Source organism: Diadema antillarum, unplaced genomic scaffold (assembly GCF_040938485.1).
Source record: "Diadema antillarum isolate AM-2024a unplaced genomic scaffold, OU_Dant_1.0 scf00000138, whole genome shotgun sequence".
NCBI classification, from domain to species: Eukaryota; Metazoa; Echinodermata; class Echinoidea; order Diadematoida; family Diadematidae; genus Diadema; species Diadema antillarum.
Window position 1 is genome coordinate 911729 of NW_027271027.1, and position 22482 is coordinate 934210.

General features: G+C 38.1%; 1 protein-coding gene across 1 annotated transcript in view; it reads right to left on the reverse strand.

Moving 5' to 3' along the window:
* The window catches only part of LOC139721095 (uncharacterized), a 138975-nt gene that overhangs the window by 10078 nt on the left and 106415 nt on the right, over positions 1–22482 (reverse strand). Inside the window, exons 6-11 of the mRNA XM_071632425.1 lie at positions 9158–9411; positions 7111–7200; positions 6054–6169; positions 5599–5666; positions 3332–3440; positions 954–1004 (exon numbers count right to left, since the gene is read on the reverse strand). Coding sequence (XP_071488526.1) covers positions 954–1004; positions 3332–3440; positions 5599–5666; positions 6054–6169; positions 7111–7200; positions 9158–9411 — 688 coding nt within the window. The remainder of the gene's footprint in view (positions 1–953; positions 1005–3331; positions 3441–5598; positions 5667–6053; positions 6170–7110; positions 7201–9157; positions 9412–22482) is intronic.

Consider the following 22482-nt stretch of genomic DNA (forward strand, 5'->3'; position numbering starts at 1 on the left):
ACTCAACACATTTCAGGTTTGTGACATGCCAAGAAGCATTCCTACTGTCAAAAACTATTCACCTTTTCCATAAACTCTGTCTTCATTTTCTAAATGATGCCAATATCTACAGTCACCCTGCTTTATCACAGACTTAGCTATAAAGTGCATACAGATGCCTGATATGGTAAATATGGCTGAACCCAAAATTAAAAAAAAAAGGAATTTGTCAAATGGATCATTCCCTTTATTGATATTTTTTACTCAATTCTCTCAAGCAGATTCAACTTGAAAGCCCAAGTGATAACTACCTCAAAACCCTTCTTGTGTATCTTCATGAGCAAATCTTCCATGTAATCATATTACAGAGACTTTATAAAGTCTTGTAAACAGATTTAAATAAAACCAACAAAGCAGCTTCTCAAAAAGCATTTCAATCTCACTTTTAAACTCTCTGAACAAATCCAAAAGAGTGGATAAAACATCACAAAACCAATGAAAAGAAAGACACGGTACATGTTACAAAATAGAAATCATATATTCATGAGATAAATTGAAACAGTAAAGAAAAGAATGAAAAGCAGGCAATTGTCATTGAGGTATTAAGAGTGCTGTTCACACTAGACACTTAAGAGGAAAAAATTAGTTAGGTCCTCAGGATTTTATTTGTCTTGATATATGACCAGACTAAAAATTAATGAAGTAACAACACTGACAATAACAACATTGGAGGACAATGAAACAAAAGAAAAAAAAGTAACATGATGTATTAGGGATAGGAATTGCATGCACTTGAATATCACTGAACAAAAAAATAGTGTCAAACCACTGTTCAGGAGAATTTAATGCAGAAGTATGAGTAAAGATTTTTTTTTTTTTTTGGTGAGGATAGTTTTTATGATGCAAAAGGCTTTGGTTTATGGCTTTGATGTCTATGGTAAAGGGTGTAATCAGCACTCTATGGTAGGATTTACCTCAAAGACAATTGTCTCGGTTCTGGGACGTCCGATAGATCGGTGAAAGGACTGCGTATGATAGCGAAGAGGAGGAAACATCAGATTAAGGGGAAAGGCTTAATTTCCACCTGCACCTGGACTTGATGGGATGCGTGTCCCATACTTTAACCCTTAACCCTAAAAAAAAAATATATATATATATATGTGAATCAAATGTGAGCTGGCTAAACTTTGTGGCTTCACTCCAATATTTTTCACAGTACGTTTTGGCATGTATAGAAATACATACATGTAAATCATAGTTTAGGAACTTATTGGTTTACTGATGTCAAGATTTTGAAAAAACAAATACTCTACAACAGCAAGCAATTACCCAGTAAGGAGCTAGTATCAGTATCAACTATGAACAATTTTTATTATCTATTAGATTAACAGCAAAGTTTTAAAATATTGAAACTTTCAATGCGGCAAAGCCAGTGTATCAAGCAAAGGATCAATGATAGATTTCAAATCAATACATCTTTCAATCTTATAATCTTAATTAAGAGAAGGTCAGATTCTCACATACTTTCAAATGTAGCAAACTATTTCCTGATGCTACGGTTTTACATGAAACGGACAATGCCTAAATATGGGGGCAAAATATCACTAATACATTGAACATCTTTGTAGTGTAAGATGATTTCATTTTGTTTTGTTAAAGCATCAATTTTGCATTAGATTCTGCAAGGCATATAGTCATGTCTTGTCTCAAATGAGCAAAAAAAAAACACCAAAACAAAACAAAAAAAAGCAAAACAAAACCCCAAAACATTATTTGTAAAGTCACAAAACAGCTCCCTTCTATACCACAGCTTGTAATGTATGCATAGGTTCACCATGTACTCCATTGCACTATAAAGTCCATGAAGCATGGCCAATTTACAGTGTATGTCTCTACACTTGTGTGTCTAGCAATGCTGACATTTTGGGGAGTAGGCTAGGTCATTTACATTTTTATCTCCAGTAGTTAGCATCTGATATGAGGACAAACTGCCCAATTTGTCTGCCACAGAGACTTTCACACAGCATAAATGGTTCCCTGCTCAGCAAAGCTTCTCCACAGGGGAAACATAGAATACCAGCTCATAGCTTTTGCTGTATATGGGCATATCAACTTGACATCAAATATTGCCCACTGTACACTGCTGCTAAGTTCTCACTGAACAGGTTCATGTCCTGCATTATATCTGCTAATCTTTGAGCTTTCAATAATGAATTTATGGTTTTTCATCTGAGTCTTTCTGAAAAGCACGACTTTTAGTACATCAGTGTAGTAAATAGGTTTATACAAACTTATTCTTTCGAGCACGTTGCTCTCGCACAAGGTTTTGCGTATCACCACTCCATCCATTAAAACCAGTCAGGTATGTGTCCAGAGCTCACTATACCAGCCTTCGTGTGATGCCGCTATTTCATTGACAGCATGATTTGTATCAGGCCCAGTACATTACTTACATAGGATTCTAGTTCATGTGTTTTTTTCTTTGATCTAATCTGTCACCCTGTCCTACATCGTGGATAGTATGTGGGTTGCCTGGCAACCCCGGTCTAACCAGCGAGTGGGATGAAGAAGGGATCGGGGCGTGGCCAGGGGGAGAAGATGGAAACAGAAATTGAGACGAGGAGAAATAGACTGCTACCCAGACTGATACATTGAGGGGGAGGGAAAGAGAGAGATTTAAGTTTGGAGAGAAAGAGGGGGAGGGGATGGAGATGAGTTTGGAGGGGAGAACTGAAGATTTGGTGAGGGAGAGGTTGGAAAAGAGAGCAAGCTGGGGAAAGAGAAAGAATCGATGAGTTACAAACAGACAGACAGATGCTACACACTGGATGAGATAGACAGATTTGAGGATCAAGAATGAAATGACAGATATGACAAACAAACATATACAGACAAAGAAAGACACACAGACAAGTAAAGACAGAGACATATACTATGAGACAAAAGGGACATCACAAATAAAGCCCAGAATAGAGTGACAGATTGAGAGATATACAAAGGGAGATAGAAAGGAATAGGAAAGTAGAATACAAGTAGAGAGAGAGAGAATGTGAGAGCAAACATATCAAAGACACATATGAATATGAAGGCAGAAAAACAGAGAGAGAGAGAAAGAGATATGCTTGTTAAAAAAAGTGTCCACGAAACATAGTCTGAGAACCATCATATAGATGGGAAGACAAGACAGAAAAAAAGATATACGGAAAGAGAGAGAGAGAGAGAGATAGAGAGATGAGGAAACAAACGGACTGCCAAATACAACAGAGAAACAGTGTGTGAGTGATATAAGCGATGGAAAGAGAGAAAGAGAGAAATATAGGAGGAGAAAGGATGCTGCAAGCTGTCCTCTCACCTTGCACGCTGCCTCCACAGCCTTGGCCAGACCACCGGCCGAGTGCTCACAGGTGAAGACGTGGCACTGGAACTTGTTCTTCCCGATGCACATGATGTAGGCAAAATGCCTGAGAAAGACAGAGAGATATAGAAGATGTGGAAAACTTTAAGGATGACATCACCAATGCATGCAATACAGGAAGTTATTTTGTAGCTTCTGTCTGACACATCACATGAGATTTAGTTAGCCATTGCAAAATTTCTTTTACAACTGTGCGCTCCCATTATAACAGACATCATTATCATAAAACTCTAGTGACAATGAAGCATACATTCAGGTCTGCATCTTTGTAATGCCATTAGGGCATGTTTTGCATGTGTGTGCATTCTACTGAAACTTCCACAAAATTGGTTACCTAACATTCAAGAAGCACTCATTGTCTTCTTGTTAGCCACACTATCAAGTGAGTGTCACATCACACAGAAGTACTAGGAATCAGGTGAAAAGAAATATATCAGACATCATGACATCTCATCCTATATTAACTCGACAGATGTCAGCATTGATGCATCCCAATCAGGGAGACTCTTAACCTTGAGCACGATAGCTATGTGGAATTGGCGCATTATTAGCACCTTGTATTATTATTATTAACCCGTTGAGGACAGACTGATATTGCTACAACATGCATTTCCCATAGACACCTGCCCGAGTACACTCGCCACTCGTCTTCAGCGGGTTAAAAGGCTATCAGGGCAACACTTACATGTTGTATGCAAGCTCAATAGGAGGAACAAATTTTGAAATAATGAAGGCTTTTAGAGTCTTTTGTCAAGACATGAAAAAAGAGAGAAGAGTAAATATTTTAGTCTCTTGTAGAATCTGGGAGACCTGGGGCTCTGTTGAAATCTCATGAGGCACAGTTCCTTCTACATCCCTTGCTTTGACTAAGTTCTACATTACTGTGGGAGAAGAGGGTCCCACAGCAACCTTACATTCCCCACTGAGGTACGCGCAACCATCATCAGATGGTATACATGTACTCCTCTTGGAATTGAATTTGCAAATCGAGACGTTATTGCCAATTTGGGATGCATTACGGCTCGAGATACCTTGCTGCGCAAATACAATTGAGCATCTGCCGCATCGATAGTCCACTGGAGTGGAAGTTTATGAGGGAAGGAAACCCAAACAGCGTGAGCCCCAATCTGATTGATTTCTGTCTGCAAGAAGTTTTTTTTTTCTTTGTGTGTGTGTGTGTGTGTGTCTGTCTGTCTGTCTGTCTGTCTGTCTGTCTGTCTGTCTGTCTGTCTGTCTGTCTGTCTGTGTAGCAGCAGTCTACAATCAACCCAAAGCAAAGTTTCCTTTTTGAGATGTGCAGTGCACTCTTTAAATATTGCAGAGCAAATCTTATCAGGATACAATGGTAGAAATTTCTACACAACTATGTCTTGTGTTATTGTAGTTGTTTCTATTTTACCATAGCCTCTACACACTCTTTTCTCCTGTGTTTCATCTGTTAGAGTGTAAAAGCCCCCATTTATTATACCGCCACAAGATGAAACTTCTTCATGTGAAATGGATGACTGAATTCACATTGATCTACCCTCATGAGAATGCATGATGTACTTGAATAGCTAGGTGAAGAATCTCTATTCTCGGTAACTCTGTTGGTTTAAGGAAAGATGTTAAAGTGTCATGTCTCTACTTTCTAGTCTTGATTTTAGCTGTGCGACCTGCATCTGTGATCTGCATTCATAATAGGTCCACTATTTGTGTTCATGAAGTACTACACATAATTTACATTTTCAAAATTTGCATGGTACATAGATTTGATCTACAATACCTTATGAGTTTGTAAATATGGGCCATGTTTGAAATTACTGGTATGCTCTTTTTTCCACTCTTTTCAATGGCTACAGGCATAATGCTAACAGGGATAATAACAACAAAAATATGTGCAACTTAAGCCTATTCTGGCTTTCTACACACATACAATTTTTCAATCATCAATCTTATGTTCTTTGTGCACATACAGTATGCTATCAGTTTTCCACATGTTTTTTTTTTCTTTTTCATAATCTCACCTTGTTTTGTCAATATTTTCATTGTTTTATATCTACTCTTTAGTACATAATTTGCTCATATTCACATGTATTTTTATACCTATATATAGAATCAGAAATAAAGATTGAATTCAATTCAATTAAATAAAAAAATAATGCAAAATACAGTGAAATGGGTTTGAACTGCACTATGAACAGGATGACCTTTGACCTACATACCTGCTATCTCGCCCAATGCCAAGGAAGGACATGAAGCGTATCCTGTTCTCTGCAACCACCTCTTTGGTCTTCAGTGGAGAGAGGAGAAAAATACATACAAATCATTCCAATATGAGCAATGATCATATGATCACATGACATTGGTCAGTATGACACGCTCTCCAAAGGGAGATATTTTCAGGTAATACAAGGTGAACAACAACACACAAATAATGATGATATCTTTAATGCAATTGATAAAGCATATCTTTGTTTTCTTTATAAGGTTAAAACCTTAATTAGAACTTTAAAAATGTCACTAAACTGCTTGATGGATGACAAAAAGATGAATACAAGTCGTATATAACTGAATAGGCAAATACACTTATAATCATATATTCCTATATAGAAATAAATAGAGAGATAGAAAATAAGAGATAGAGATATACTATGAAGATGGATGGATATATGTTTACCTTGACGCTGGTGACAGTGACCGTTGACACGGCAACCTCGATTCTGACGGGAGTCCACTGGTCTTCGCCAACATTGCCTAGAACCTTGTCAACAGCATCATTGAGGACATCCATACCTTGATGGCAGAGAAAGGGGCAAGTATGAAGTCAGCACCAATGACCTCAATCAATTAAAAAATGCAGCATTTAGTGACGGGTGGCACATCCACATAACAATGAGTGATTTCAAGTTCAGTGATGATGCTGTCATCACTGGTGTTATCTACCAAACAAATACCTTGAATCAAGCTCCAACACAGATGGTCAGACTAACAGATCCAACACTTGTGTTATCTTCAAACCATATTGCAAAGTCATGCAGGAATTACATGCCTAAGAAAAAAATAGTGAATCCACTTGGTTGAAGTCAAAATTTGAAAAGATATCACCATGAATACTTTGTATAAGACAAGTGATGTGGAAGAAGAAATAAAATGCCAAAAAATTCTTTCTTACCCTACTCAGGAGCCTTTTTTCTGTTAGTCTACTCTACCAAATTCTAACTGAAGATAATATTTGGTATCTCAGAAAATTTGCAGTGAGTAAAAAGATACCTAAAACTCTTACAACTTTAAGAATACTGCACCAGAAATGATATCATTCCTTGTAACTTTGTCTTCCTAACAAATTGCTTTCTATGTGTAACATTCCAAATGATTGCCTACAATGGACGTTCATCATAAATGATATAGATATATTCATATATTCCACCCAGTCACTGACATGACCTGAGTCCTACATCAGTGAAATGATAGCTGAAGATGTCCATCTGCTCAGTTGGCTCTGCCATGGCAACAACCTCACTTGCTCACACTTGATTTGCTTCCCCCAGTGGTAACTACTGCAAGTCTTTTAACAAATAAGACCCTTCCATGTTTGAGTGTTGTATGTTTGTTTGCTTATGTGTATGTCTGCATGTTTATTTTGTTCTAAATGTGAATACTAGGACACTTTCATCCTAGAGTTTGGGCCTCCCCCCCCCCTCCCTTTTTGCCCATACTTCAGCACATGTAGTCACCTGACTGTTTAGGCGTCGTCGTGCTGCCCACATAGTTGGCACGGAAGACTGTGATGGGCTCCATCTTGGGTGTGGGAAAATCTACCGCAGCTGCACGACGGGACGGCAAGCAGAAAATCAGGTGTGGAGTATAGTGTGAGATGGTGGGGAATATAATGTTCCATGCACAAGGAGAGAGAATGTAGAGCATAAGGGACAAGTGATAAAAAGAGAGGGATGGATGGAGGAAGCAGAAGAAAGAGAAGTGAAGATAATCATGGACAATATGTGGAGATGAGGGGAGGATGAAGGAAAAAGAGATGGAGGGAAGAAGAACAAAATAAAATGTCATTTCTTGGTACAATGCTATCTTTACATCACCATCCACACTGTCATCAAGATAATGTATATTGATTTTCAATGTATGGGTTACACTGTGCCTTTTATTTCCTCATCCTACTGCCTAGTGGTCAGTCACATCTGCCATCTTTTCTTGGCTTTCTAGATCATGTCCTCATTGTTGCTGTCTCAGGTTTACATTTCCAGAGAGTGCACTTACACCGAACCCTGATGCTAGGTGCCTCCTACAGGCATGTAGACCATGGCAGTGGAAAGCCATAACAGGAACTTCATCAAGACTATTTACAAATACAATTTTGATTGGTTTTGAATTGTGATTACTTCAAAAAATAAACAAAGATGGAATAATTACAAGTGGTAGGTCAAACGTTGTTCGGTGGGGATAATCTTCGGCCTAAACATGACAACAACCTATGATTTCCACCTTGATCTACAATTTCATATTATACTCTTGTTAATATTTACATTCATTAAAATGCCCCGATAACTCCCTCCCCCTCCCCCCACACACACAGACTGGCATACACACATACAAACGCACAAACATGGACATACACATGAAGAGACCATCCCGAGTCTCCACGCAGCAGAGCTGAACCACTTGACATCTTGATGACAGGAAACAATTCTTAATGTCGAGAACCAATGGTGTACATTTCTGCTCCACTTCCCACTCACCTCTTAAGAACAGGTTTCAGTGACAGCCCCCCATGGAAGGATTAAAACAATCACTTGAAAAACTCTGCTATGTGGGTTAGGCTGTCAGCCGGGTAACCTTACCCTGGTAAGAGTGGATGGTGTTACCATCCCAGATTTTCTGGAACGATTAATGGCAGCTGTGACTATTGCTCATGATGAAGGTAGAAAACTGCACTGTTGTAGTTTACAGGAACTTTCTATCTTTTAGAGCATTCAGGATCCACTTAAGTTTAATATCACTTTGTCTGTTTTGTTTTATCTATTTCTTACCCTTCCCATCCCATCATAACTCATTTTTTGTTTTCTTTCTCTCTTGGGCATAATAATATGAATTGATACTTTCAAAGACATCTGATACTGTTCCTTGGAATCAGGAAGGCTTTGAGGCTGCCAACACTCTGTGAAGTTTATGACCTTGCAACAGCAACATCTTAATACATCTCTTGACAAATTTACAAGACAAATGCAAGATACATGTGTTATTGAAATGTAGCAGAACAAGAGGATATACATCATGAAGAATAAAGATAATGGTTGAAAATCAGAGTCTTTTCCAAGTCTCATCTCCTTCCCCATCCATCAAATACCAGCCTCCCTTATTCACATTGCCCTTCTCCCCTTTTTACATCTCCCCTCCTCCTTTTCCTATTTCTTCTCCCCAATGTCACATCTCCCTTCCCCTTTATTTTCACCCCCCTCTTTTTAAAAACTCTCCTCCTTCTTTTCATATTTGCAGTCCCCCTTTTCAAATTTGCCATCACACTTTCACATTCCCCCAGTTCCCCATTTCTTTTTTTACATCCCTCTCCTCCTACTAACAGTTTCTTCTCCCACTCCACATCTGTTATGTCCCACCCCTTTTCGGATGTTCCCTCCCCATTCTACCATTTCCTCTTCCAGTTTCATCACATCTCTTCCTCCTTCTCACATCCCTCCCCATCTCCCGTCTCCCACCCCCCACAGTACAGTCCACAGTGGGCGGGGCCAGTGGGCGGGGCTGGAGACCTACCAGCAGTGTGGTTGGCATCCTTGCTGCTGTCCAGTGAGATGCTCTTCATCTGCATCAGCTGCTGCTGCTGCTGCTGCCGGATCATCTGACCCTGGGTTACCATGGAAATCGTGTTGCCCTTCTGGCGTTCGCTCATCACCTTGGCGCAGATCTCATGCAGCGCGTTGGCAATGGCCTTGGCGGGGATGTCACATCGGAACACGTGGCACTTGTAGCGCTTGGTTACTTTGTCACGGGCAACGTAGGCAAAATCCCTGCAAGGACAAGCAAGAATAATTACACATGCAATCAGCTGGCATTCACTTCAACATAATGCTGAGGGTCACACTTGTACGTGAGCAGCCATTCTTTTCTTGCATGACATTTTGAGTAAAACATGAATAGTGCTTACTTTAATAATTATGTTACCATAATATCTACTCTTACAATTGTGGTATTCTTCCTGAATCTTTCGCTAGCACTAATGAGCCTGAAAAAATACAGCTATGGGAGGATACTTCTGGAACTCTAAATTACATGTTTGTCACAATTTGTCCTAAGTTAGCATTGGGTCCAACTTCTGTTCATTTGTTTGTAATTTTTTGGAAATATAAATACATGTTTATCATGGTATATTTTGCTTCCCTTGCAAGCTTATGAGACATGTCTTTAAATTGCGAATGAAAAACCTTACAAAGCATTTAAACATCAATGGTGACATGACTTTTAAGGGGAAACAAATCCCCAAACTCAAGGGTATTGAGAGCAGCTTGGGTTAAGCCAGAGGAATCTAAAGAAGATGTGAACTCACACAATAAACTTCCCTTCTGAAGCCACTCTTTCTAGAGTTTTAGGCAACTCTTAGCATTGACACGATATTGACAAAAATTTGATACTTTGGCCTACAATCATTTTCTCTATATATTCACACCTTCATACAATATTCACACAATTTCCCTATTCATCATGAATCAACCACATAACATATGTAATGAACTTGATGAATTGAACATGATATGCATTCCATAAAGTGGTAGCAAAGATGAAACCACAAATCATGTCTGTTCTTTTCTCTTCCACATCATACATACACTGCATAAGACTCCACTGTACACTTCTATGAACACAAATGAAATCAGACACGCATACACATCTGAAAGAATTGAAATACATAGATACGCAGATGTTTATATGGACACATTCATACTTGCAATTGTACACATACATACTTACACATGTGAATTCAGACATAATGATACACACAACTTGATAAACCCATTATCAAATGCTGGAAGAAACTCTAATGGCTTACACAATCATTTAAGACACACACACATTCTCTGGCACACATGTGCATATCTACTTGCATACATCTGCACATATAAAAAGAGTCACAAGCAAAAACCATCACTCTTTGTACAATAGGCCTATATTTTTTTTACCAATATCACATGGCAGTAAAGAGAAAGTCTATTAAATGTGATACCTCAAAGTACATGTATGATGAGCGTCGTGCTCATGTGTATTGTCACATCATCACACCTGTGGTATACATAATGAACAGAGGATACATGACACATACACACATCCATACCAGACAGTGTTGCCCTATTGTGTACTATAGCTATACTACTATTTTAATATTACAGGAATTTCGTCAGTGGAAAAACGACATCACATCTTATGAACTGAAGCCAGAAAGAACATTAACAAAAAATAACACAGCAAAAAAAAAATAATGATAATAATAACAAAATGGAATTACCATAGAAAAAAAATAGAGCACACAGTACATAACTTATACTATAACATATCAGTATTGCATATCACATATAGTATGAGTGAATGACAAATAATAATAATAATGAATAAAGATTGATAAAAATGCATGCAACAGCACTAAGAATTATGTAAAAGAGAGAGAGAAATGATGTAAACAATGAAAGAAAGTATTTCCAGATGATACAAGATACAAAAAAATACATGCACATAGAAACAGCAATCTATGGTAAACAGTTGCCTCACAAAGACAGCAATACTGCATGTCAAAGGAATCAAAACAAAATCAAAACAATAGAGATGGATGAATACAACCAAAAAAGTATATACAGTGTATATACATGTGTATATATTACTCATCACACTGCAGAGCCACAGAAATATTCAACAATGTTGCAGTATGTATCTCCTTGTAGTTTTACTCCAGTAATCTCAAATGTGAACCATGTCTTCACATTCCTTCTATTCCTTCCTCTTTCACTAGACTCCAAAGACAGTGGTTTGGAATGGGTGGTTACGACACTTACCCACACACCCTTATGACACCCACTGCTATAAGAGACTGGCAGTGGAGGCTACACTGACCTACCATGAAATGGCAGCTATATCCAGTTTGCAGTGTGAAAAAGAAATATGTGTGGGGGGAAACTGCCCAGAATGTCTTAGCATGAGGTAAATTTGTCTGCAATCAGCGTGATTCTTGCCATGCCCACAGGTAGGGTTCCCAGTGGTATGTGTCTAGTGCAATGCCTTGAGTATTACTCAACACACTTCCTACTGAGAAATTCAAGATGAGGCACTCGATATTTGCTAATTTCCTCAATTTTCTGGCAGAGAATTTTATCTGGGTTTTCTCTATTCTTCAGGAAATTCAATCTATAATGTTAGAGAGAGTGAGAGAGGAAGAGAGAAAGAAAGGGAGAGAGAGAGAGAGAGAAGGAAAAGGTGTTGAGTCTACGTGAGGAATGTAAATGAAAGGACGAGTTGTAGCAAAGTACCAGGGATGTGAAACGTGGCCTTGCACAAACCCTTCAAAATGCCATAAAATCACCTAAAACAAGTGGTAAAGAGATCTGGAGATTTTTCCTGCCTTCCAAATGAAATTGTAATGAGTACAAGTGGTTCTCACAATAATATGTAGAAAGCACAAGTGGAGTGGATCTCCCCCCACCCCCTCCACCCCTCGTCAGGGAAAAATGGACAAAATGTGGAATTTGGCACGGACACAATCATACCCTGGCGCCGGGTTGTCTGTGCATGTATTCATAAGGCTGTGTGATAGAGCAAATGCGGTTAAGTGTTCCACCACATAATGACTTAGAGCCCCACACATGACGTGTATTTTGATATTTCCATGTTTACATGCTTGCCCCTACACAAGTGTTACTGCACCCAATCTCCGCTGTTTGCCCAATTTTTTCCTGTTTTTTATTTTGCGTGTGTTTGTGTGTGTGTGTGTGTGTGTGTGTGTGTGTGTGTGTGTGTGTGTGTGTGGGTGTGTGTGTTTTTTTTTCCCCCAACATGCTTTTTCTCTCTAAAAAATGTAGGAATGGACTCTCAAGTGACATACAATCTCTCAGGATTTGAAGTAGATTGGGAGGGCTGTGCTCTAGAGGGCTCGTGTCAAACAACTGCCAGGAATTCTTCACCAATCCTCTTTATGATCTTCTTCACTAGGTAGGGGTGTGGTGGTTCCACTGGTATTCAAATTACACAGGGGCCATACTGAAGAGAGATTTATTACTGGGAGAAGGCACTTGACTCAGTATCATCTAATGACTACTATCAGGAAAGCAGTGCATTGGACTCCGCCTTGATTGTGATTTATTGCACAGAGAGGACATTGCTGCTAGTCCTGCTTTCTGAAACTCTAGAATGCTGTATCTAAACTTTGGAGATTAGGAAGGTGAGTGTGTACTGGCATTCATGTAGAACCATGACTGAGCACACAAACCAACAGAGTGAGGGGAATGTAATTCCCTCACTGTTCTACACAGAGTGAATGACAAAAATGTAAATGATGATAAAAACTGCAATAGAGGATAAAAAGCTTTCCATTATGTAGCTGAGTATATGATATACAGTTAAACCTCTCGTATCCGGACAAGTCGGGACCGGGGCTCATCTGGATAAGGGATTTGGCCGCATACGGGAGACTCAATGCTTTATACATGTACATATACATACACATGTACTGATGTAGTCCATTGTAGTACCACATGTAGTAATGTGTATACTGCAACCTTTTCATTGTTACATTTGGGGATATTTGGGGATGTTAAAATGTCTGAAGGTAAGCAATTTGGAAGGAAATTTGATGTAATGTATGTTAATCATGTTGGAAGTAATATGTAATTCATGTGTGTTTGTGTAGGAGTTCTCAAGGAGTTGGGAATCCCCCTTTCCTCCCGTAATTATTACAACAACCAAAAAAAATCATGGCGAGATTGCGTCCGTATAATAGAGAGATCTGGATAAAGGGAGGCCGGATAAGAGAGGTTCAACTGTAGATGAATATGAAACAAATCTATCCTATAGTTGCTCTGATCTTTATTCTTTTATTTTGTAAATTCATAGTCTTAGATTTCTTCATCAGACTTCTTCACTTTAGTTTCATCTAGTTCAAAAGTGCTTTCTTGATAGTTCAATGGGGGGGGGGGAGGTTATAATTCAACTTCAGTCATTAGACATGACCACTCCTTTATGGGCAAAGAGCTCGCCATCACAGCGTCTCAGTCCCATACACTCAAACTGGCGTCAGGCAGTCTCTCCGCTTCATTAACAACCAATACCCTTCACAATGCAACAGTCATCTGTGTGGGCAGGGGGGAAGAGTGATGGAAGAGTCAACAACAGATTTTTGAAAATCAAAGATGCCAGACAAGGGACTCCACAAACAACCCCTTAAGGCCAAACTCTTAGAAAAAATATCCTTGAAACATTTTGTTGAAAGAAGAAAATTAAAAAAGATATAGAAAACGACGTCTCATGGAGACCTTTGACTGGAAAACATCCCGGTGATCAGACAAGTGAAAGGTTTAGCTAAAATTGTGGAGAATACAATACAGCCTGCATTGCTACTATATTCCATCTTCCCTTGCAAATGGACAATAAGAGAAAGAGATAGATTTGGCAAACAGACTGCCAAGTGCTATTTTCAAAGTGATCAAACAGTCCGGGGAAGTGAATGCATCCCTGCGATCCGCCAGTGCGCAGTTCTGTCCACTTATTGCCGGGGGAAACCAACTGCAACACGAAACGGAAGGATGAAGAAGATGACAATCTTGCCGAACATCTGACTAACGGCTGGAAAAGGGGGACGAGTAGAAGGTGAGGGCACACGGAGGGGAAGGAAAGGTAGGTAAACAAGTGGCCAGACAGTCTGGCGCCAGCGCAGACATGACGTGTCATCATGCATTAAATATCTACGCAAATCGTAACACACTCCTATTAGGTCTACTCCGCGTCTTGTGGTGTACAGTTTCACTCCCTATTCCAACTCTAACTCCACATTTGTTTCACCCTCTGCATCTCCCACTGTCTATCCATGCAAGATCTCCCCCATCTGTCCCCCTCAAAATAGTTTCCCATTACCTCTTCTTTTTTCAGTATCATCACATATCTTGGGGGGAAAAGAAGAAACCAATGGTTTCTTAGTCATTCTTTCTTCCTTTGAGTACATCGTCGCGGGGGAGCTATGGGTCGTCCCCTGTCCCTAGCATGTCACAACTCTCCCAGGTGTACTCATTGGAAGATTGAGTGTGAATTCTGATGCTGGTTGAACAGTATTCATCTTTTCACTGGGTACCAAGAGGGTCCAGTAATGTGACAAAAGAGGGGTTAAAAAAGGGAATAGGATGGATTTATAAAGCCATCAAATATTCATCAGACCTCCTAATGAACCTCTTTCTGCTTTTCCTCATGGTCCGTCACTCAGCAAAACTTTTTGCCTGCTACTTTGCCTTGTATAATTTGTGGTACTACACTAAGTACTGTTCTGCACATCCATTATTCATTCCCATATATGATGATACCCATCTCTGAATGGCTGGCACCCTTTACAACTGACAGGTGAAGATCGGGTATAATCTAAATTTTAAAGTTTGACCATTCTTGTTCACACACTTTCAAACTTAGAATACTGAGGTATTGCAACATGACAGCTGAACTACCAAAATAACTTTTAAAAAATGTATGAAAATACTGATATGTGCCTTCATAAAGTTACTTTTGATAACAACAGACTTCTTGGGATCTGTACATAATTTCTGCATTGCCTGTTCATCATAATCTGACAAGTTTTGTTTTGTTTTGTTTTGTTTTGTTTTGTTTTGTTTTGTTTTGTTTGTTTAAATATCGTTTCCATAAACGCAAGATCTCTCCACCTGGGCCATGATTGAAACATTAACTTCCAAAGCTTAGTGTGGTCATCAGATCATTTACTATATTTTTCACTTAACAAGTCCCTGTCACCGACTTACAATAAAATCCAGTGAAAAATACAGAAGCAGGATATTCCTTGAGATTATATCCCTAAATCTTCCACCATCACATTTCCATGCATGGAAAGGAGAAAACTAGTTTGTGGTGGCAAGTGATTACAGAAAATTGTGTGTGCCATAGCCTGTAATCATGAAAGTTTGATACAACGGTGTACTAACACATCTCTTTGTCATTAAATGCAGCCTCAATATGCAGAGCAAAGTGCAAGCACCAATAATGTAACCAAGACAGTCATTTTCCTCACATAAATGGCATGCATATTTCTAATCAACGATGAACAAAAATTTGGCATGTCAATTTGCAGACTCTCTAAAACACATGGGCGTTAGGAGGAATCTACTTTAAACATTACTGTTTGCCTATATACACACAAACACACACATACACACACACAGACACACACACACACACAGAAACAAACATAAAAACGAAGGACTACATACACCTACATTTAAAACCCTCTTTCCAATATTGTTCATGATAAGTAAGATACCACTGAAATCATTGTGCAGACTTGCATCTTTTATTTCCTCTTCAGGACACACTGCTAAGCTGCTGCTGGGAAATGCATTTACAAGTAAACAGGCAGCACATTTGACATTTAAGAAGAATCTGAGCACTTTTTGAAATATCTGTCTTAAGATTTTATTGCAAAGGATGTCATCATCATATTTCTTTATCTCTCTCAATTTTTTTTTTTTTTTTTTGGGGGGGGGGAGGGACTTCAATGCACACCCTTTCATTTGGCATGATATTCACTGTTCCTTCGTTAGAAAAACAAAACAAACAAACTCTGTTACATTCTGACAGCCATTAAGAAGGAGGGTCAGATTTAAAACAGCATATAGTACCAGGAAAAAAAAAAGATAAGATGCATATCTTCAAAATAGGTCTAGATGCACTTTTGAATATCTGTAGTGCTGTGACTGATCTTCACAAGTTAAAAGCTTCAATGAGCCGGCTGGATAGGCATAGGAAGATGAACTGAGAAGAAAAAGAGAGAGAGAGTAAAAAAAAAATGAACCTGAGAAGGAATCTTGGAAGCCCGAAGGCAAACCACTCGATTCACACACAACCACGACTGAACCAAACTCTGGCAGCATCAGTTTAACTACAACAGCAACAACAACAACAATCTGGTCCATGACTGGTAACAATATCTCAGGCATGGTCGGGGTGCCTCAATCACTGAAATGAATATTGAGATCCTATGCCAGTCAGTGCCATGCCAACCTTTGATGCCTAGTGTCATTTATTAGATGAAATAGAGCCCGCCGTTAAAGGGCCACGGTCCAGCGAGAGCCCACCTTTAAAGGGCCACAGTTCAATGAGATGTCTAATGTATATGGCATATCAGAGATCTATAGCCTGCGCACACTCAACAATTTCAATTATTGGTAAGTATAGAGCAGATGCCTCAGAGATATGACAACCATGGGAATTCATGGGGAAGAAAAAAAATACATGGATAATGAAATTTAAAACAGAAAAACAACAGATTACTATAAAAAAATAAGACTGCTGCTGGTATTTTAGATGCTGAAAAGTGAGGGAGTTAACTTGTTTACACAACAGAAAGTGAATTAGGGACTTATTGTCAGTTTGGTACAAAATACTGTGCATTACAGCAATGACAGCTTTTAAAGCATAAAGAAGAGACCATAAGACTAATTTGTCATAGAATGTGATACTAGTAATAGAGAGTTGCGGTGAACGCAGCATAGTAGGAGGAATGGTGGGGCAGATTGGAGTAGAAAGAAAGGCAGCCATGCTAGCTTCTGAATCTTGTATATGAAGTACTATGATTTTATGTTACACTTCACAAAAATGGCAAAGACAAATGATTCATTATGAAAATTTTTCACAGTAGAATTCATTTAAGGCAGTGATTAAAAAAGAAACACATATCAAAAGAAAAAATACAGCAACAAATTACTTCCTTGGAAATGAATGCATGTCCGTGTCCATTACAAATATAGTAATTCATATATATATATATATATATATATATATATAGGCATATATATATTTTTTTCTTTTTGGTGTGTGACCAAAAGAATTTTGTAATACATAATCTCTTCTGCACTCTTGCATTTTTTACCCCCCCCCCCAAAAAAAAAAGTTAAAAATAACTTCTTCACACTTAAGTTGAAAGATATATTGGTAATACTTGTGAATTTGTTTAACCACTTGAAATTTATCAAAAAAGTTCTTGAGAATTTCATGTCTGGTATTTGGTATTTTCAGAGTCTGGAGTGGCAAGCCAGGAAATCAAATCCTCTCCACATCAGTAACTTAAGTCAGGTGAAATCGGATGCCTTGACAGGTTGAAGTCAGCAGTGAGAATTGCCTTACATGTGAGGGTGAGGAGGCATAAGGGTGGTGGCCAATTTACTAAAAAAAGAAATTAACAACTGGTCTTGATAATCTTCTATTTCAGGCACAGCAATCTGAAGTAGATAGTGCTGCTTAGGGTATTTATTATGTCTCTATATACTTTGATCACCGTTCAAAAGGGATATCAAATTTTAAGGTAGACTGGAAAGTTAACCCATTGGGGACGAGTCCCGAGTATACTTGGGCAAGTGTCTATGGGAAATCCATGTTGTAGCAAAATCAGCCCATCCTAATCAGGCCAATATGACACCCCCCCCCCAAAAAAAAAAATAAATAAATAAAATAAAAAAATAATAATAATGATAATAGTTGCCAAACCTTTTCAAATGTCACATTCATTAATACTTATACCATGTCATATACAGTACATGTTTGATTGAAATAATCACACTATTGTTGTAGTGACTGTGGTATTGTATGGACTTTAGTGATCCTATTTCATCATATCATTGTGTATCTGATTATCACCATATACTGTATATGCCATATATTTCGCGAGTCTAAATTTTCACGAAATGGGAATTCCCGACGATTTCGCGAGTGGTTAAATTCGCGATCATGGAGTCCTGTACTGAACAGAGAAGTGTACACGCGTAAGTCACATTCACATCGGGATCAGGGTCAATATTTTTGTGTGTCTTTAATTTCGCGAACAGCACCTGACTCGCGAAATTCGCAAAAATAAAAACCTCGCGAAATATTCGGCGTATACAGTATAATATTAGTTTTGAGCATGGAAGCTACAGTATATATTAGAGGAGGGAATACACTGTTTGTGTGGGGGTGGGGTAGAGATGGAGGAGGGTCATAAGTTTACCCTAGGTCATATCAGTTTTATGAAAAGCTTCATACCTACCACTGAGCTAATGAGCTAACCAGTTATGACCACATTGATGAAAGTTTAGTTCAATGAACATTAGATATGAAGAATAGCAAACAAGAGATGGATTACCATTAAGAATTTATGACATTTCAAGGGCAAAATATAACCTAAAATAAATATCAATTTCTATGAATGCACTATTAAACAGGAGTAAAAATTACTGAAAGTTTGAGTCAAATCAAACAATTATGAAGAAAATGGAAACATTTTAAGTCTTGAAAGCCTTAAAGGTAGGACAAGTACACATACAGTAAACAAGTGTACAACAACAAAAAATACACAAATGAGCAACTAAAAACTTGGAAGCAAGGCACAAATAAAAAAAAACTGCTAACACCATGCATCACAACAAGGAACAAAAGCATCAATATTTCGCAGCAAAACGTGTTACCTTTCTCTGTAGCAAGGGGTAATGATGAATGTAGCAAGGAAAGAGAAGAAAGACACATATTGTTAGTAGGAATTTAACTTGCATTGTCTATGTAACATGGGTTAGTAATTATCAGCATTTAGTGGGTTTATTCATGTTATACATCAATAGTAATCATAAATATGTAGAAAACTATGACCATCCCTTTAAGAGTATGGTTTCATATTTCTATAAACATGTACCTCAAAAGTATGACATTAAGATTTGGATTATTAGATGTGACAAAACATTTCCACCATTGTCCACCTTTTCTATCAATGGAATTAATGCCCTTAGTTATAAACTTCCCAACATAACCGAAATTCCTGTAATTAGTCATACATGTGTATAGAATATACCGAGTTTCCCAGGTGGCTTCGGTATCTTATCAAAGAATGGATAAAAAAAACAGAACAGAAAGATGAACTTCAAATAAAATATCTGGTTAATTCTGACAGGCTTGTGGCATTGTTAGTCAAAGTTCATAATCGGGCAGTGGGCATGGTAAATATGACAAATCAACCCAACAGAGCTCTCCGCTACATGCTAATCACTGATACCTAATCCTAATACCATTCCAATGACTCTATTACAGTAGCCCTTGTACTTTTATCAAATGTGGATCATGCTTCTTGGTTATCGGAACAAATCATAATTCCAGTTGATACCATGTACATAAAAGTGCAAATCTTTAGAAGATATGAACACATCCAAGACAGGTTGGTGAGCAAAGTGAAAGTAAGCACATTAAAGATATCATTTTGTCTAACAACCCAAAATATTGTTATGGTATGGTAATATACAGCCCATACACATTCCACAGAGCAAAACTCATACTTAATTCAATAAGATGAACCCATTCAAAATATTAATGATAAGAAAGGGAACGTGTTTAAAAGGTTTAGACGTGTTTATGTGACTTTTACCATGGAAGAATCTCATTGGCATTATAAACTCAGGCAAGTACTACTGACAGTGTAGATAACCTGTGAACAAATAAATCTTTTCTAATCAATGAACAAAAGAATAATGAATAGTGGATTTTCACTGATGAATAATGGTGATTTTGATATTGTAGGGGCATTCTTCAGAAGTAGTTTCATTGATAGGAACTTGCACAGGTAAAATATGAGCTGATCTAATAAGGTACTGATAATAGTCAAGATACTGATATAATGTGATCATATTTCACAATAATGATATGAATGAAAAGCAGAAGATTTACTACACATAAACTATGCTGATATCCATACCACTTCACAGCAATCATTGTACAATCATTACAGACACCAAAAAATATCAACTTATCATATCAACTCAATTATCAATCACCAATTGATCTTATTCAAACAATGAAAACAAATAAAATAACAAAGAAGTTAGACTATGAGTGATAAAGTAACTTTAGCAGTTATGACAAAGTTATGGTGTGACATGAATAAAGCCTTATAGTTCTATAATGCTTTTAAAGGCAATTGACATTTCTCTTCCTGTGATAGAAAAGTATTAACACTCAAGGTAATCAAATAAAAATGAAGCCAGAAAATCAATTTCTCATCTCAAGACAATATCTCATCTCATTCTGGCAAAAATGCTGCATATGAGGTGGATGCACAATACACTGCACACTGTAATGCAATGATATGTACTCTATATAATACACCATTATGTAAATAGTAGATTGCAGGCACATGTCAACTGACAGCCTTTAATACTCATTAAAGGTTTAAAAAAAAATAATAACTTTGTAGTGCATACAGGAATTTCCAGCACCAAAAGTATAAACATAAAAAAACATATGCCTTAGCTAGCACCATGTACAGACTGTTGAGCAGATGTCCATATTTTTTCCTCTCAAATTTTTTTGATAAAAAAAAAAAAACATGTTGGGAAACTACAAATCTTTATCATTTGTTGTGGATGTACACACAACATCATATCTATGCCTTTCATTCCTTCTATAAATACCAAAGCATGTTCTATAACAAACTGACAAGGATTGCTATCCAGTTTATATACTCATAAAGGTTCATCTCAGCACAACATCCCTCCAACACAGCAAAAAAAAAAAAGGAAAAAGAAAACAAGCACACACCAATACACACATACACACACATAAATGAACATACATACACATCAGTAAGCACACTGTTAATGCATTGTTAACATTTGCTCACACACAGAACCATGACTGCACACATCATCACAGACAGTTTCATATGACAAAAAGTAGATATGTTTGCAAAAATAGATGCCATAAAATCAGTGCAATATATATACTGAGGCATCATATCACACAGCGAGGCCCACTGTACCGCAGCAAACACACCAGCACAACCAATATAGCACTACGACAGAGGATTATCAACATGGCGCAGGAGATAAACAACCTCCACCATATGTGACGCACTGGTTCAAACTCAGGGCCAGCTTTTTATAAGCGTACACACACGTAATTCCCATCCACCGCATCACATCACATCACATCGCCATAACAACATCTTACCTACGCTGTGCAACCTCCTGATCTATCGTTCACCCCAAAAAACACAGGATACCAGTAGCAATGAGCAGGTTTCGGGAAGACATGGCGATTATTGACCATTCTAATTTTTTTTTTCACCCAGTAATCCCAGTTGAGTGAGGGGGGAAGAGGGAACCCATGGTCGGCAAGGCTCAGCAGTGCAGATCCCCCAAACAGGGCCTCTCTCTCTCTCTTTAGAATTCAGAGCTTGGACAGCTATGTCAATGTACAGCCTAGCACTACTGATACTCCCCGCACCGAGGTTACGTATGCTTTGGAAGCCTATACACAGAAACCGAGTTGTCGTCGTTGTTTCCCTCTTTTTTCCTGCCCTGCTGAGTCGATGAATCCATACGTCAGACTGAAAAAGGCTGCTCTGCTGTGAAAACATAGCATTCACTGAGCCTCCCTATACCCTTCTCTCTGCCCATTTCTGTTTAATTGCTTTTGCTCACCTAGCGGTAAAAGCTTGCACAGAGGGATGCTAATAGTGATAGTACCATCTCTCTGATCTCAAGGGTGTTAACAAATAAAAACAAAAAACTCATAGACATTAAATTGCTTCTCTTTCCAAAATTGGTGTTTACGACGAAGGCTCAGTCGGCGTTGATGAAATTCATCAAAATCATACTGTCATGTTTCAATCATTATCATTTTTCTCTTGGATCATCTCTTTGATAGCATTTTACTCTACTGCAGCCATAGTCAGGCTAATCTGTAAAATTCGAAATATTTAATATTTTCAAAACTGCAAGTACTACTTCATTTTGCACGGGGAAAAAGTGTGTGAAAAAAAAAAGGCTGATGACTTGTGTTATTCAAATGAGCTTAAATGGGAGTTAAATCACAAA